Consider the following 14,862-nt stretch of genomic DNA (forward strand, 5'->3'; position numbering starts at 1 on the left):
AAACCTTAATCTTGTCATATTACAAACGTTTGTGCTGTGATTTTGCGCGCAGAAGCTCCATACTGGACCAGGCCAGACCGGATGGACAAGAAGCTGCTGGCGGTGCCAGCGGCCAACACAGTCAAGTTCCGCTGTGCGGCGTCGGGCAACCCCACACCCACCATCCACTGGCTCAAGAACGGCAAAGAGTTCAAGGGGGAGCAACGCATGGGTGGCATCAAGGTCAGTTTGCAACATTCCTTGTCCGCCTTTGAAACGGAAGAGAGAGCAACACAAATACAACAAACAGGTCACGGTTTGTTTGGTAATTTGCTGACAGAAAGTCGACTAGACCTTGGAACAGCTAAGAGCGGGTCTATGTTGTGGCGCAGGTGGTTGAAGTGCAGATGGACAGATTCTGCACTTTGCTGAGTTTGCTCTGGATGTCATCGAGTTTTATCCTTAAATATGACGAGAGCGGGCATCGAACCTGAAACAAGGTGACAAAAATGGTTTTAAAAAACACCCAAAAGTAGGATAAATATCGAAATGCCCAACAATTTTCCCATTCCTGTCTGGCTAGCCTTCTAAATGTAGTCGAAGTGGGCGTTTTGTGGGCTGCCGTGTCAGGCTGTTCTGTTCAGGAGCCTTTTAGCCAGTAAACATTTTAATCCCCGCTCAGTGAACTCGCTCCTCGCCACCGCCGCACGTGGGAGTATCTAAAAGTGGAGAAAGCGATCCAGCTCTTCTTCTCACGACAAATAAAGGTCAGGATCGCCCCGCCGGGCCGCACGTTGAATTCCGGACCCCCCTTCGGTGAGGACCACCAAAATAAATAATGCGGCGTTGAAACCGGAGTGCCGCTGGGATGCTTGAACGCCGGCCCGACAGCGCGGCGTTGACAGCCAGGCAGCAGCGCCGTGAGCAGCTGCTCGCCTCGCTTTTGTCAACGTTGCCGCCAGTGCCCGTGTGGGAACCCAGTGGCAAATTTGACTTTTTGATTCAAATCAACACAATTTGTCACGCAAAAGACAAATGGAAACAAAAGCTAAAATGTCTGCTTTGAAATAAAATGGCAGATTTTCAGGCATGGCTTCTTGAGACTTTTTCGTGGGTTTACTCATAGGAAACATGCCTGCCAAATTTGATGTTGGGTGCTCAGTTTTCCCCAAAATACCACTAGCGTGAGAATTTGAGACTTCTGAAAATGAGCTTAAAATGGCCTTTCAGGCAAAATGGCCAACGAGTTTTTGCAAAAAAAAAAAAATAAATAAAATTGTGAGTTTATCCTGATAAACATACCTGCCAAATTCCATGTTGCTAAGTGAAACTGACTTGGTGGGCTAAATTTAAAAAAAACATTTTTGAAGGCTCCGGAAAATGAGACTAAATGACAGCGGTGGGAAAAGTGTTAGCGTTGTCCCTTCAAGAGTTAACGTAATGAGATCCCGTCGCTATTAACAGTTTACGGAGATCTCCAACATCTGCTCCCAGTGGGTTGCCAGTTGTCCCCCCCTCACACACCCCCACCCCCAGCTCGTTCCCCGCCCCCTCCCACCCACTCGCACCTGTCGCCAGCCTTCCAGCCGCCGAGCTAAAACCTTTGCATCCCTGCGTTAGCGGCATGCTAATCCCACGGCGAGTGCTTGGATTTCATCAGCTGGTTGTGCGGGAATTGAAAGTTGTTTTTCCAAATGTGCCATCGCTGCCGGGACGTGGAAATGTCGCGTTTGGCGCACCACTTAGTGTCTTAGCTGAGTTTATGCTTGAGCTAATGGCGGCTCATTAGCAAGAGTTTTATGTTAGCACAACACGTCTTGGCCTTCCGTACAGGAGATTCAAGATTCAAGAGTTTTTATTCGCCATGTTTGAGCGTGCCAAACAAGGAATTTGACTTCGGTACATCACAGCCTCTGTTCAACATTTAGGTGACTAACAACACTCAGGACATGTGAAAAACGACAAATATTCTCAAACATCCCCTGATCTTAAACTCCCAGGAGGGCAAGGAAAAACTCAAAACTCCAACTAGGGGAAATGAGAAACCTTGAGAAGAGACCATAGATGGGAGGGTCCTTCTTCCAGGATGACCAGGCTGCAATGGATGCAGAGAGGAGACATAGTACAAACATTGTAGACAATTCAAAAAAGGTGTGGAGAGCAGGATGTTATTGCGCAGCAATGACTCTGAGACTCTAAGAGTGGTGTGAGTTCATCAGAGCAACAGCCTGGGGTAAGAAGCTGTCTCTGTGTCTGCTGGTTTTGGCGTACAGAGCTCTATAAGGCCGTCCGGAGGGGAGTACTTCAAACAGACTGCAACCTGGGTGAGAAGGGTCTTTAGAGATGTTACTTGCACGTTTCCTGGTCCTGGACAGGTACAAGTCTTGGATAGATGGGTGGTTGATTCCAATTATCTTTTCTGCAGTCCTGATTGTCCGTTGCAGTCTGTGCTTGTCTTGTTTGGAGGCCGATCCAAACCAGACAGTGATGGAGGTGCAGAGGACTGACTGGATGATGGCAGTGTAGAAGGTCTTCAGCAGCTCCCGTGGCAGGTTGAACTTCTTGAGCTGTCTCAGGAAATACAGCCTCTGCTGGGCCTTCTTCCGGACAGTCCATGTGGCCAGTCCAGTTCAGGTCCCGAGAGATTGTGGTTCCCAGGAACTTGAAGGTGTCTGTGGAGAGAATAGTATTACTGCGGATAGTGAGGGGTGAAAGTGCTGAAGGATCTCGCCTGAAGTCCACTGTCATCTCCACGGTCTTGAGCGGGTTCAAGGAGGCAGCCAAACAGGACATCATACAGAGACACGGTTGCTAAACTTCATAGCTTAGTTCCGCTATTTTTGAGGGAACGTCTCCCGCTAAAAACAAGCAAAGTGCCAAATGTGGAAATCTGTCTATGGCGATGCGTGGCAAAGTAAGATGTCATGTGAGCGACCCCCGCAATGACCTCCACGGTGAGAGCACTCTGTTAGCCCTTTTCTTGGACGCACCATGGCCCCTCCCCTCTGGACCCCCTGCCAGGTCTCAAGGGTGAAGTGGTCGTCACCTCTCTTGTCTTGAAGTGACAACTTGGTTCCGCAAGCGACTAATCTGCTTGGCTGCTCTTGACGCAATCTCGGCTTTGCACATTTTCTATGTTACATCTCATTAAGATGGAGTTACATTCAAATAAAATGTGTGTAGTGTGTATATATATATATATATATATATATATATATATATATATATATATATATATATATATATATATATATATATATATATATATATATATATATATATATATATATATATATATATACGCACACACACACACACACACACACACACACACACATATATACATATATATAACATTGCGATTGGCTGGCAACCGGTTCAGGGTGTCAGGGTGTCCCCCGCCTACTGCCCGATGACGGCTGGGATAGGCTCCAGCACGCCCGTGACCCCCGTGGGGAGTAAGCGGTTCAGAAAATGGATATATTGGATATATATATAACATTTGTTTCAAAACAGCTACTTGAGTAACAAAGTCAAATCAGCTTTTGTTACGTGTGTGGGGGGGAGGGGAGGCATGCAGTATGTGGGCATGTTCTCGGTGGTCCCGTGGTCGAACATTCAACACCTTTCCGCTCGTTCACCGATTGTGTTTTTCTTCGTTTTTGGGTCGCCGTGCGGCCGAGACGGCTTCTTTTTTTTGGGGGGTGGGGGGGTGTTAGCGCTCCTGCTCTGCTCAGCACACGCAGACTTGAAAGTATTTGCACGCGTTTTCCACACGGCCATCCAAGAAAGCGCCAAGGGACGACGACGATGACGATGATGCTTAGCAGCTCAGTCTTGCAACATTTCTCCAATAAATTAAGTTCATTTCAGATTTTTTTTGGTCTCAGTAACAAAATGTGTTTTAAAAATATACAATATTATTGGTCAAAATCTTGTTTTAATTTCAAGAAAACTGGCATGTATTAATTTATATTCAAGATTCAAGAGTTTTTTATTGGCCATGTTTGAGCGTGCCAAACAAGGAATTTGACTTCGGTAAATCACAGCCTCTGTTCAACATTTAGGTGACTAACAACAACACTCAGGACATGTGAAAAATGGAAGATATTCTCAAACATCCCCTGATCTTAAACTCCCAAGAGGGCAAGGAAAAGTGGTCGAACTATCACTTTGATGCTATCAAAATATATTTGTTTACAAAAAATACAAAACTATTAGATAAATCATTTTACATTTCAGCATTTTTGCGACACGTGCTTTACATTAGCCGTGCACGCGAGCGAGCTGGCATGGTCCAGGCAGGCCTTCCGGAGAAAAACACCAGAGAGATTTGACGCTCCGCAAGACGTTCTTCAAGCCCACACTGAGGCGTTTTCGCTGCACTCGGCTTTGCTTCGCATGCCATTTTGTGCGGTCTGATTCGTGTCATTGGAAAAGACGTACGCACTCTTTACAGAAATCAACACCTCAGGCTTGTTCCAAAGAATATCTGAAAATAACTAAAATGTCAGATTACAAACTCACAAATATTAGGTGAAAATATTTTTCTAAAATTCAAGAAAAGCGATGAATTTAGTGTTAATGCCATTGGAGGGATGCTGTTGCAATACACCAGAGGGATCTGTGACGTAAAGTGGCAGCCATTTTGCAAGCGTGCAATAGCGAGCAGCAAAATAAACACAAGCGTCTTCTACTTTGGATCATTTCTGTACTTGGATGAACCGCTCTTGAACTGGCGACTTTCTGTGTCTTGTCTCTTTGCGAAGCTGCGGCACCAGCAGTGGAGTTTGGTGATGGAAAGCGCCGTGCCGTCGGATCGCGGCAACTACACGTGCGTGGTGCACAACAAGTATGGCACCATCACGCACACCTACCAGCTGGATGTGCTCGGTACGTCACCGCCGCCACTACAAAATGGAAATAACTACCTGCCCAAGTATGGCAAGATGTACTGCAGTAACTATGCAAAAACATTCCGGGTAGTTGATTAAAAATGGACAAATATTCAACCAATAGATAAAAAATCCAAAGTCTTCAACTTTAATAAGATGAAAATTACTCAAATATAAAAAAGTGAAAAATAACTGACAAATATGAGGCATGAGGAAAGAAAGACATTGATGATAAACAAATGTAGACCAAAAATATTTTTAAAAAATGTATAGAAGGAAAAGTGCAACAACAATTGACGCAAATGCCATTTAAAGCAACCTTGCGGCTAACAGCTCTGCCTGATGGCCCGTTTAGAGCGCTCGCCGCACAGGCCCATCCTGCAGGCGGGCTTGCCGGCCAACCAGTCGGTGGTGGTGGGTAGCGACGTGGAGTTCCACTGCAAAGTCTACAGCGACGCCCAGCCGCACATCCAGTGGCTCAAGCACATCGAGGTCAACGGCAGCCGCTATGACTCAGACGGTGGACCCTACGTCAAAATCCTCAAGGTGAGCCAACTCTTTAAAAGCCAGCCCGTCTGCAAACTTGCCCAACGTTGGCCGCCCGTTCTGAGAGCTGGATGTTTGGGGCTATGCAGGCAAAATGGCTGCCTCAAAGCAAAATGGCAGACTTTCCGGCCGTGACTTCTTTAAGCCTTTTTGTACATTTGCTCATTATGCCCACCAAGACTCGTGTTGCCAACACAAACTGGTTTTGGGGACGGAAATTCTTTGTAAAATTATATGTGCAGGGTGTTGTTGAGGCAAAATGGCGGCCATCTTTTCAGTCAGGCTTTTTTTGTATGTCTAGCCACGATGAATGTGCTCCCCAATTTCACGTGGCTAAGTCAGACTGACTGCTGAGCTTTCAAAACAAACAAACAAAAAAAACACTCCCTGGTCCTAATCTTGGCGATTTCAGGTCAGTCAAGTCTCGTTTGGCGGCCATGTGGACCTTCTTGAGGGTTTTGCCAAGAATAGTCACAGAGGACAACACCCTAAAACCCTTCTGGGGGGGCGTGTGGTTTTTGTTTTTTTTCTTCTTGTCTCCCACACTTTCTCGTTCCGCCTCCTCCAATTTTTTTCTCTTCAAGGTGGCCGCGGAGTGAGCGAGGGAATTAAACAAACATCTGGTTTAGACTAAGTTAACTGCTGCGGTGGCGGCAGCGCAGGCAGAGAGGCGGCCTCTGCTAACCGCCACTGCCGTCAGATGTCCCGCGTCGCGGCTTTTTTTTCGGCAGCGGGAGGACCAGGACCAGAAAGAGGAGGAGGCAAACCCAAAAAAAGCCTTGGAAAAAATGAGCGGAGCGAGGAAGGGCAGAGTCAGCACACACTAAAGTGTGACCGAGGAGGAGGAGGATGGAGACCAAACAGGACCAGAGACGACTTTGTTTTTCCAAACGTGGCTAATGAAGCGACATGGGAATAAGTCAAATTGTTTTGTAGTGCAAACGTAAATCTAGAATAACACAAATGGACTCCACATAAGATCAGCCACCGTTCCCGAAATGGCTGTATCTATTTATGTCAGGTTACACCAGGTTAAGTTTACAACTTGAGAATCATTTATCACATCACTTATTTGGCCAAACTCAAGCGATAATAAAAATGGATTTTCATTGCCGGGTCGCATAGTTGTCAACTTGTACTGCAGCTGTGTCGTCTGCAGTCTCCCAAAAACCAGCCACGGCCGGGAGGGAAGAAAAGACGGCGAGGGGGGGAGGAAGGAGGGCGGCAGGCCAGCCTGTCAGCCCAAACCGCGGCTCCGCTCCGCGCTCTATTTTGGACTGCCGCATAATTGAAACAGTATTTAGGCGCCGAATGCGCGCCACCGTGCCTTCATTGAGCCGTCATGTCGTGCGTGTGTGTGGTGGGCGTGCGGCGTATACTCAAGTGGGTGGGGGTAAAAAAGGGGAGGAGGCAGAGTCTTCGTGAAGCCTTCTTTGATGACTGGAAAAAAAAAAAAAAATGCACTCCCGACCGACGTCTGCGGCTCGGCCCTCCGGTTTCACATTCATAAGAAGCGCGGCGATATTTAAACCTCTCTCTGCTCATGGATTGGTACCTCCGTATTTGTTTTTTAATGTGTTTGCAGAGCGTAGTGAGCTGGCGCACCGAGGCCCGGCACACACTCAAACTGTCCAACGTGACAGAGCGGGATGCCGGCAAGTACTGGTGCCGTGCCACAAACTTTGTAGGCAGGTCGCAAAACGCCTTCTGGCTCAAAATACAGCGAACAGGTAACAGGCAAAACCTTTGGACGGTGTCTGTGTGGCTCCTCCTTTCCTCTTGGGGCGTTCACCGGGGTCTCATCTGCTGCTGTACCGCTAACACCTTTTCCTACTTTTAGTGACGCTAAACCAAGCTGGTGTAAGTCAACAAAATATGTAAGGGAGGGTAAATGCCCTAAAAATAGGATTTGGAAATCATGTTCAGTTTCATCAAAGTAGCCAATCGCTTGGATTTGATCCAAGTGGCCAAAATCAAAAGTCTTTGATTTGATCAAGTCTTAATTGCTTGTAGTCGCCTTAGAAATGGCAAAAGAGTTGCAAAAAGTCGTCAACATGTTGGGAAGCAATTTTGTGTGTCGTGCTGGTGATGGTTCTGCTTGGGTGTCTTTTTGTGCACCGTCTTGGTGTTGTTTGGTGGTCTCTTGACAGTGGTCCCCCATCTCTGCCTTCCTTCCTTGCTTCCTTCCTGCCTCCTTTTCCCTCAGACGGCCGGTATTAACACCACGGACAACGAGCTGGAGGTGCTCCTGGTGTCCAACGTGTCTTTTGAGGACGCGGGCGAGTACACTTGCCTGGCGGGGAACTCTATCGGCTTTGCTCACCACACTGCTTGGCTCACGGTGCTCCCAGGTACTCCCCCGCTCCCCCCCACCTTTTCGGGACCGTCCATGATTTTTCATTGGAGCAACAGTGGCCATTTCTTCTGTGGGCGTTCTGTGACATTGAGTATTGTGACTTGACCCCAAAGCAGTGAGTCCAGAGAAGGAGGACTACTATGCCGACATCTTGATCTACGTGACAGGCTGCGTGCTCTTCATCCTGGCCGTGGTCATTGTGGTCCTGTGCCGCATGCGCATGAGCGCCCAGAAGACGCTGCCCGAGCCGCCCGTGCAGAAACTCTCAAAGTTCCCGCTCAAGAGACAGGTAACAGAAAGTAGATACGAGATTTGCAACCCGAGCAACTGCAAGCCTTAATGGTCAAGTTAGCCAGTCACCATCAAAACAAAAAGCCAAAGAAAAAAGTGATTTTGCTGTTCGGTTGATTCTGGCCAAGGCGACATCCAAAGTGCTCCGTCGGGCTTCTCTCTTATAAGGCAAAGATTTTATTGCATTCTTGTGTAATCTTTGCTCGCTTTTGGTCCCGCTAATCTCCTGCTGAATTTGCTCCTTGTGTTTTGTTTCATAAGCAACTAAATCTCCCGAAAGCTCCTGGCATTTTCTAGCACATATTACTTTTCAGGCCAGGCAAATTTGGACCTGGACTTTTTTTTCCCCTCCTTCCTGGTCTGTAGCTACATCTTTCTTGTCTGCTTGCCTCAGACAAGAACTGGTTGGTTTGGAGGTGCACTGGCAAATGCGTCAGAGGTCACGTGGCATCGCAAATGGGCAAAACGGATGGACGGAGGGGGAGATGAGACCCTTTTTGCATTTGTCTCATTTGTTGCTTCCATTTGTGCCAGTCACTACTTCTGTCCTAAAGCTTTTCACTTTGCAACTTGAATCAATTAGAGTGGAAAACCAGCAGTGAGGTCGCCTTCCCTCCCGTCTTTGCCTTTCAGCGACGATAACGGTCTCTTCCGCTTTGTGTTTGGTACCCAAGCAGGTGTCCTTGGATTCCAACTCGTCCATGAACTCCAACACGCCGTTGGTGAGGATCGCCCGGCTGTCGTCCAGCGACGGGCCCACGCTGGCCAACGTCTCTGAGCTGGAGTTGCCCTCCGACCCCAAGTGGGAGTTTTCCAGAGCACGGTGAGGACTGGTCAGCCGAGCCTGGCGTATTTGGCCTGACGCGCTTAGCACGGCTTTCACGTTCGGGCCACTGAAAGTGATTCGTCGCTGTTTTCCCAGGCTGACCCTGGGCAAGCCTCTCGGCGAGGGCTGCTTCGGTCAGGTGGTGATGGCCGAGGCCATCGGCATCGACAAGGAGAAGCCCAACAAGCCGCTGACTGTCGCCGTAAAAATGTTGAAAGGTGAGCTGTCACTTTTGACATGATGAAAAACTTACTAGAAAAACAATTCAAATAAAATTTATTGTCTCAGATGACGCGACAGATAAAGATTTGTCCGACCTGGTGTCTGAGATGGAGATGATGAAGATGATCGGCAAACACAAAAACATCATCAACCTGCTCGGAGCCTGCACGCAAGATGGTGAGGCCCCGTAGCTAACATCTGCTAGCATGCTAAGGAGCTGGAAGTGACCACCACGTCCTGGTGCAGGTCCGCTGTACGTTCTGGTGGAGTACGCCTCCAAAGGCAACCTGAGGGAGTACTTGAGGGCGCGTCGGCCGCCGGGCATGGACTACTCCTTTGACACCTGCAAAATCCCCGACGAGCAGCTGACTTTCAAAGACTTGGTGTCTTGCGCCTACCAGGTGGCCCGAGGCATGGAGTACCTCGCCTCGCAGAAGGTCAGTCCTGAGTGGACACAGCAACAGCAAAACAGCAGCTGCCGAAAATATATGCTACTTGTTGGGTGTTTCGCAAGGCACATTAGAGCACATGCCTTTTGTACGGAGCAAAGGCAAAAAAGCATATTAGGAGGTACAGTGGCATTGTGATGTATCTGGTCGCTCGCTTCCCACACCAGTGCATCCACCGAGACCTGGCGGCTAGGAACGTCCTGGTGACTGAGGACAATGTCATGAAGATCGCCGACTTTGGGCTGGCCAGAGATGTGCACAACATAGACTACTACAAAAAGACCACCAACGTGAGAGCCACGGTCTTGTATTTCACATATGACACATTTTTATTATCAGAACTAGCCATGAATTAGATCGCTGTCCTCCATTTTGAGGGATTGTATTTGTGATTGATTTGCTCGTGTTGCCTTGCCAGGGTCGTCTCCCCGTCAAGTGGATGGCGCCCGAGGCTCTCTTCGACCGGGTCTACACTCACCAGAGCGATGTGTGAGTGACCCTCTCTGAATCGGATTCTTGTTCAAATCTCCCGCCTCAGCACATTAGCGTCAGGGGCTCAGCGACCCCGTCGGACGGCGGGAATCCCGGGCTCCTCCCGTACCGGCGGCGGCGCATTCCTCAGTGCGTTTGTTCTGCGTGTTGCGTAATCTCCCGACACGACATCAGAGGGAGCCGAGCGGCCTGGCGCCTCACCGTCTTAGCCGTGTTTTAACTGCGTAAATCCACAGAGTGAGAGATAAGAGGGTCGCGGCGCTCACTCCACATCTTCCCTCAGGGGTGTTTTTCCACCATGATTTAAAGAGAGGGGCTCCTTTAAGCACCTCGCACGGGTCAAGGGTCACAGAGGCGCACAAAATGGACCCGTTCTAGGGCCAAAAGTTAGCAGGATAAACATCCAAATGTTTTGAGAGAAAAAAAAAACATTGCACTGTCCCAAGTCATGAAGGAAGTTGTAAATAAGTACGTCAGACAAAAATAGCATGTTACATAATGGGGAGGGCATATATTATTAACAATTAAAGTTGAAACGATAACAAAAAAGCCCAAAAGTTCAAAAAGAAATTTGTGTTAAGCGGAAAGTTGCAATGCTTGGCCGCAACCTTTGTGGCGTATTTGCAGATGGTCGTACGGCGTCTTGCTGTGGGAGATTTTTACGCTGGGAGGCTCGCCATACCCGGGCATCCCCGTGGAGGAACTCTTCAAGCTACTCAAGGAGGGCCACCGTATGGACAAGCCCGCCAACTGCACACACGAGCTGTGAGTTTTAAGCAATTAAGTTTTGATTGGTAAGCTAGCATGCTAATGTGATAACCGAGGCTGAGACGCTCAATGTGTTTTGCAGGTACATGATCATGCGTGAGTGCTGGCACGCCGTGCCGTCACACAGGCCGACGTTCCGCCAGCTGGTGGAAGATCACGACCGCGTTCTGTCTATGACGTCCACCGATGTAAGTCCAACACGCACGCACTCCACGGCGTACATCCTCTAAATGTTGGTGCTAATGTGAAGCGCGTGCCATCCGGCAGGAGTACCTGGACCTGTCAGTTCCGCTCGAGCAGTACTCGCCGGCATGCCAGGACTCCAACAGCACCTGCTCTTCGGGCGACGACTCGGTGTTCGCTCACGATGCCGCACCCGACGAGCCCTGTCTTCCCAAGCAGCTTCCCTCCGCCAACAACGCTCAGACATGAAACCTCAGCTGGAGCAGTGAGGGGTGGGGGGGTGCACCGTTGTACCCCGGTGTACGTGAGTACCGCCACCCCCCTTCCTGATAATCACCTCACCTCACGCAGCCAGAGTGCTCGGGAAACTTTGAAGGACTTTTTTATCGCAAAGTTTATTTTTGTACACAGCCAGTCTTTTGTTACGGACAATCTGCGGGATGGGAGAAAGGGGTGGGGGGGCAACCAATCTGTGCCTACCAGGATGGAAGCTCCTGGATCGGAGAACTCTTCCGAAGGTTGGACTCGACGTTCTTCTAAAGTCCTCCAACAAGGTGGCTTCACTGACGAGTTCGTTGTAAATACACACATGCAAAGAGGAGTTAGATTGTCACAAAAAAAGCCTTTTGGAGAAGACACTGTCATCACACAAATGGTTGAAGTTTATGAAATAATTAAGTTGTATATTTGTAAAGATATTTATGGATGGACAGGCGGTTGGGCTGAAAGGGGTGCGCCAAAAGCAACATTTGCTTTCACTTTTATCACTTACTTCAAAGTCATCACTTGGGTTGAAGGACACACTGGCAAGAAAACAAAAAGTCGTTTATTCAAAAAGAAATGTTGGAAAGGCTCGAGAAAGATGTTCAGAGTAGTTACGTTTCAAGGGGGAAAAGTCCAAAGACTGCAAGAATAAATAAAGAAAAAAGGCTTAAAGGTACTAGAATTTTTTTTTTTTTTTTTTTTTTTACATTCTTTTAAAAGAAAAACACATGGCAGTGCGATAAGGATAAATATTAGCGGAGCAAACTATTTTCCAAACATTATTCCGATTTTATTCTCACAGTTTTCGGACTTTCACTTGGAACTTGACCAATTTTTCTTGTAACGTTGCACCTTTTTCCCAGCCCTTATTATTCTACTTGTGTTTGGATGTTTACTTTCCAGTGTGTCACAGCTCCTCCCCATTTTTAGCCGTTAGCGTCTCGCTCGTGTGTTCACCATTTTTTTTTTTTTTTTTTTTTGAAGAAGAAGAAGCTCAGAAACTCCTGCTGGGTTGTGGCTTGCGAAGACGACGTTCACGTCTTGCTGGCCAAGAGGCGTTGAGCACGCTTGAGAGAAAAAAAAAATACTCCAAGTCCCATCATGGTTTGTACCACAATGGATAAGCAACTCGCCAAGTGGAAGGAAAAAGCAATATTTGTGTGCGTGTGTGTGAACGTTGCTCTTCAGTGTTAAACGTGAGTTAAAGTCATGCTGAGTGTGCACAGCCAAAAGTGAAAAAAAAAAAAGATTTTATTGACTTTTTTTCGTTCTGTACTGTATATGTGCTGAATTGTTCATCAAAGTGCCAAATGAAGTCTTATACGTGAGTTGCCAAAAGGACGCTGTCATGCGGCAGGTAAGCATTTTTGGGATGCACGCTTTTGAGAACAAGCAAAAAAAAAAAAAAAAAGAAGTACGTTTTTAAAACATTGCATAACATTTGCAGCGTTTCAGAAATGATTCCTTAGCTTGCTGCTACTGGGGGGAATCATCCCCACTATACCGTAAGAGTACTTAATCTTTTGTCCCCTTTTAGTGCTTAATTCTGCTGTGTGATGAAAAAACACCAAATATTTTGCCAATGGTGAAAAACAGGATTCAATCAAGTCTTCCCTAATTTTTTTCAACTGTGTGCTAAGAAGCAAAAATAGAAGGCACTTGTGTAAGAAGAAGTGAAGAAGATGAAACGGATGTTTTTATTATTTATTCTTCCATGCTGTGTCAAAGCTCTCCCTATGGTGAGAGTCTTTATTCAAGCTACCTGCGTTTAGTGTTGCTTTTTTTTTGTCATTCATTTGAGAGCCAGATGATAGTCCTCACGTAATGCCGCTCCCTCGCTTTCACGCTAACCTCGTGAACGGTTTAAGCGTTTTTGCCACTTTGCAGTGTTAAACACTTAACCCCTCCAAAAAAACTTTGACAAAAATCCAAAACAAATAGTACATTATTCAACCTTAGGTTTAATGCTAACACAAGCAGCTAACAATTAGTGTTTGTTTGTTTGTTTGTTCCTTTGTTTCACGGTAGCTATGACCTGCCCTTGTGCAAAAATATTTCGGCTAGGATTTTTATTTTTTTCTACAAATTTGAAGCCTGAAATGATGAAAAATTTTGTAACAACTGAACGCTTGGCGGGCAGCAACTTCTCTCACATTTGTGTCAAAAACGCTGACAGTGGCGACTCATCAGCTTTTTCGGTTTTAACTGTTTTTTTTTGTGTCAGTTTGACTCTGAGCTGAAAATGTTTTGTTTATTTTTCACACGCAATGTTTTATCTTCGGTCAGATTAATTTATAGTTTGGAACGTGCTTGCTGTTGTACATAAGAGACATTAGACTTTTTTTGTTAGAGTTTTATTTAGCGATGCGCGCTATCTTTGTTTTGCATTCCACTTTAGAGCGTTTAGCAGCAGGCTTGTACCACGTAATTTATTTTCAATAACATAGTAAAGTGGAACTAACCATTTGGCATTTGTGGCCTCTGACGATGATGATGACGGATGCTGCGGAACATTCCGGCACGAGGCGGTGAAACGTTGTGGGACCGTGCCTGCCTGACAAAACCATGTAGCTGTCTGTCAAGAAACAGCTTCTCAATAAACAGCTTATATGTTTCATAAATGAAGTATTTGGATTGCTCTTTTTTCATGCGAGTGGAAAACAAAACGTTTTAAGACACCAATGCTGTTGGCGGCGATCCCTCGCCAAACACCAGCCAACTGGCCTGCCCAACGGCGGCGGAGCTTCAAGTGCTCCATTGAAGCGCTCCTGTGAGGGTCGCGAAAGGCTTCTCTCTCTCTCTCTCTCTCTCTCTCTCTCTCTCTCTCTCTCTCTCTCTCTCTCTCTCTCTCTCTCTCTCTCTCTCTCTCTCTCTCATCCTTGGACCTTTTCTTCGGCCCCCATTCACAGACCTGAGCCCACCATCATTTCCCTTTAATGCACTGAGTGCATGTTAACCAGTAGCAACAGTCTTCATCGGCCAGGAAGAAACTTTGAATGATTTTTACAAAATCCCCCTTTTGCTTCCAAAACCAAATTGAACAAGATCAAAAATAAAAAGCCACTTTGAAGAGGAAAATCGCTTTGGATGCGAACGCATACAGTCGGACTCAATCAAATCGTTGCAATTTAAAATAAAGTGGCAATAAATTGCACTTGGTTGAGGGTTAAAATTTAACTTAAGTCTTAAGCCAAAGTAAAAAGGGTCCGAAAAAACTCGAGTACAGGTGGAAAAAAAAGGTCACACTTTCCTCCAAAATATACAACTATTTTTCCTGGGAAACTTTTTTTTTTCATTGAAAATGTGCATTCCCAAGGTTAGCGGTTGATTTTCTTTTTACAATTCCTCCTACTTTTTGTGAAAACAGACATTTGTTCTCATAATACATTTTTCATCTTGTGGCGTCATTGTACCGTTAGCATATAGTTAAAGAGTGATTCTATTGAGATAAATCAACATCATGAGGGAAAAAGTTGGGATTAAACAAAATGAAAAGTGGAGTCAGAGGTCAGTGTGTAGATAAGATATTTAGTGAGAGCAAAAAATAAATAAAAGTTGTGTGCGTCATTCGGCAACTTGATTACAGTGTTG

General features: G+C 46.6%; 1 protein-coding gene across 11 annotated transcripts in view; it reads left to right on the forward strand.

Moving 5' to 3' along the window:
* Nucleotides 1-13,892, forward strand: part of fgfr3 (fibroblast growth factor receptor 3) — a 43,023-nt gene extending 29,131 nt beyond the window's left edge. For 2 of the 11 annotated variants that reach the window (XM_068652938.1, XM_068652943.1), the window contains exons 5-18: nucleotides 53-222; nucleotides 4,749-4,872; nucleotides 5,230-5,420; nucleotides 7,627-7,771; nucleotides 7,890-8,071; nucleotides 8,745-8,890; nucleotides 8,990-9,111; nucleotides 9,182-9,292; nucleotides 9,362-9,552; nucleotides 9,732-9,854; nucleotides 9,983-10,053; nucleotides 10,684-10,821; nucleotides 10,907-11,012; nucleotides 11,092-13,892. In XM_068652938.1, the coding sequence (XP_068509039.1) occupies nucleotides 53-222; nucleotides 4,749-4,872; nucleotides 5,230-5,420; nucleotides 7,627-7,771; nucleotides 7,890-8,071; nucleotides 8,745-8,890; nucleotides 8,990-9,111; nucleotides 9,182-9,292; nucleotides 9,362-9,552; nucleotides 9,732-9,854; nucleotides 9,983-10,053; nucleotides 10,684-10,821; nucleotides 10,907-11,012; nucleotides 11,092-11,256 (1,985 nt within the window). In that variant the 3' untranslated portion in view covers nucleotides 11,257-13,892. Of the gene's footprint in view, nucleotides 1-52; nucleotides 223-4,748; nucleotides 4,873-5,229; nucleotides 5,421-7,005; nucleotides 7,151-7,626; nucleotides 7,772-7,889; nucleotides 8,072-8,741; nucleotides 8,891-8,989; nucleotides 9,112-9,181; nucleotides 9,293-9,361; nucleotides 9,553-9,731; nucleotides 9,855-9,982; nucleotides 10,054-10,683; nucleotides 10,822-10,906; nucleotides 11,013-11,091 lie in introns of all 11 variants that reach the window. The other 9 variants (XM_068652937.1, XM_068652942.1, XM_049740019.2 and 6 more) reach the window with 7 other exon arrangements.
* The last annotated feature ends 970 nt before the right edge of the window (nucleotides 13,893-14,862 follow it).

Source organism: Syngnathus scovelli, chromosome 14 (assembly GCF_024217435.2).
Source record: "Syngnathus scovelli strain Florida chromosome 14, RoL_Ssco_1.2, whole genome shotgun sequence".
Lineage (NCBI taxonomy): Eukaryota > Metazoa > Chordata > Actinopteri > Syngnathiformes > Syngnathidae > Syngnathus > Syngnathus scovelli.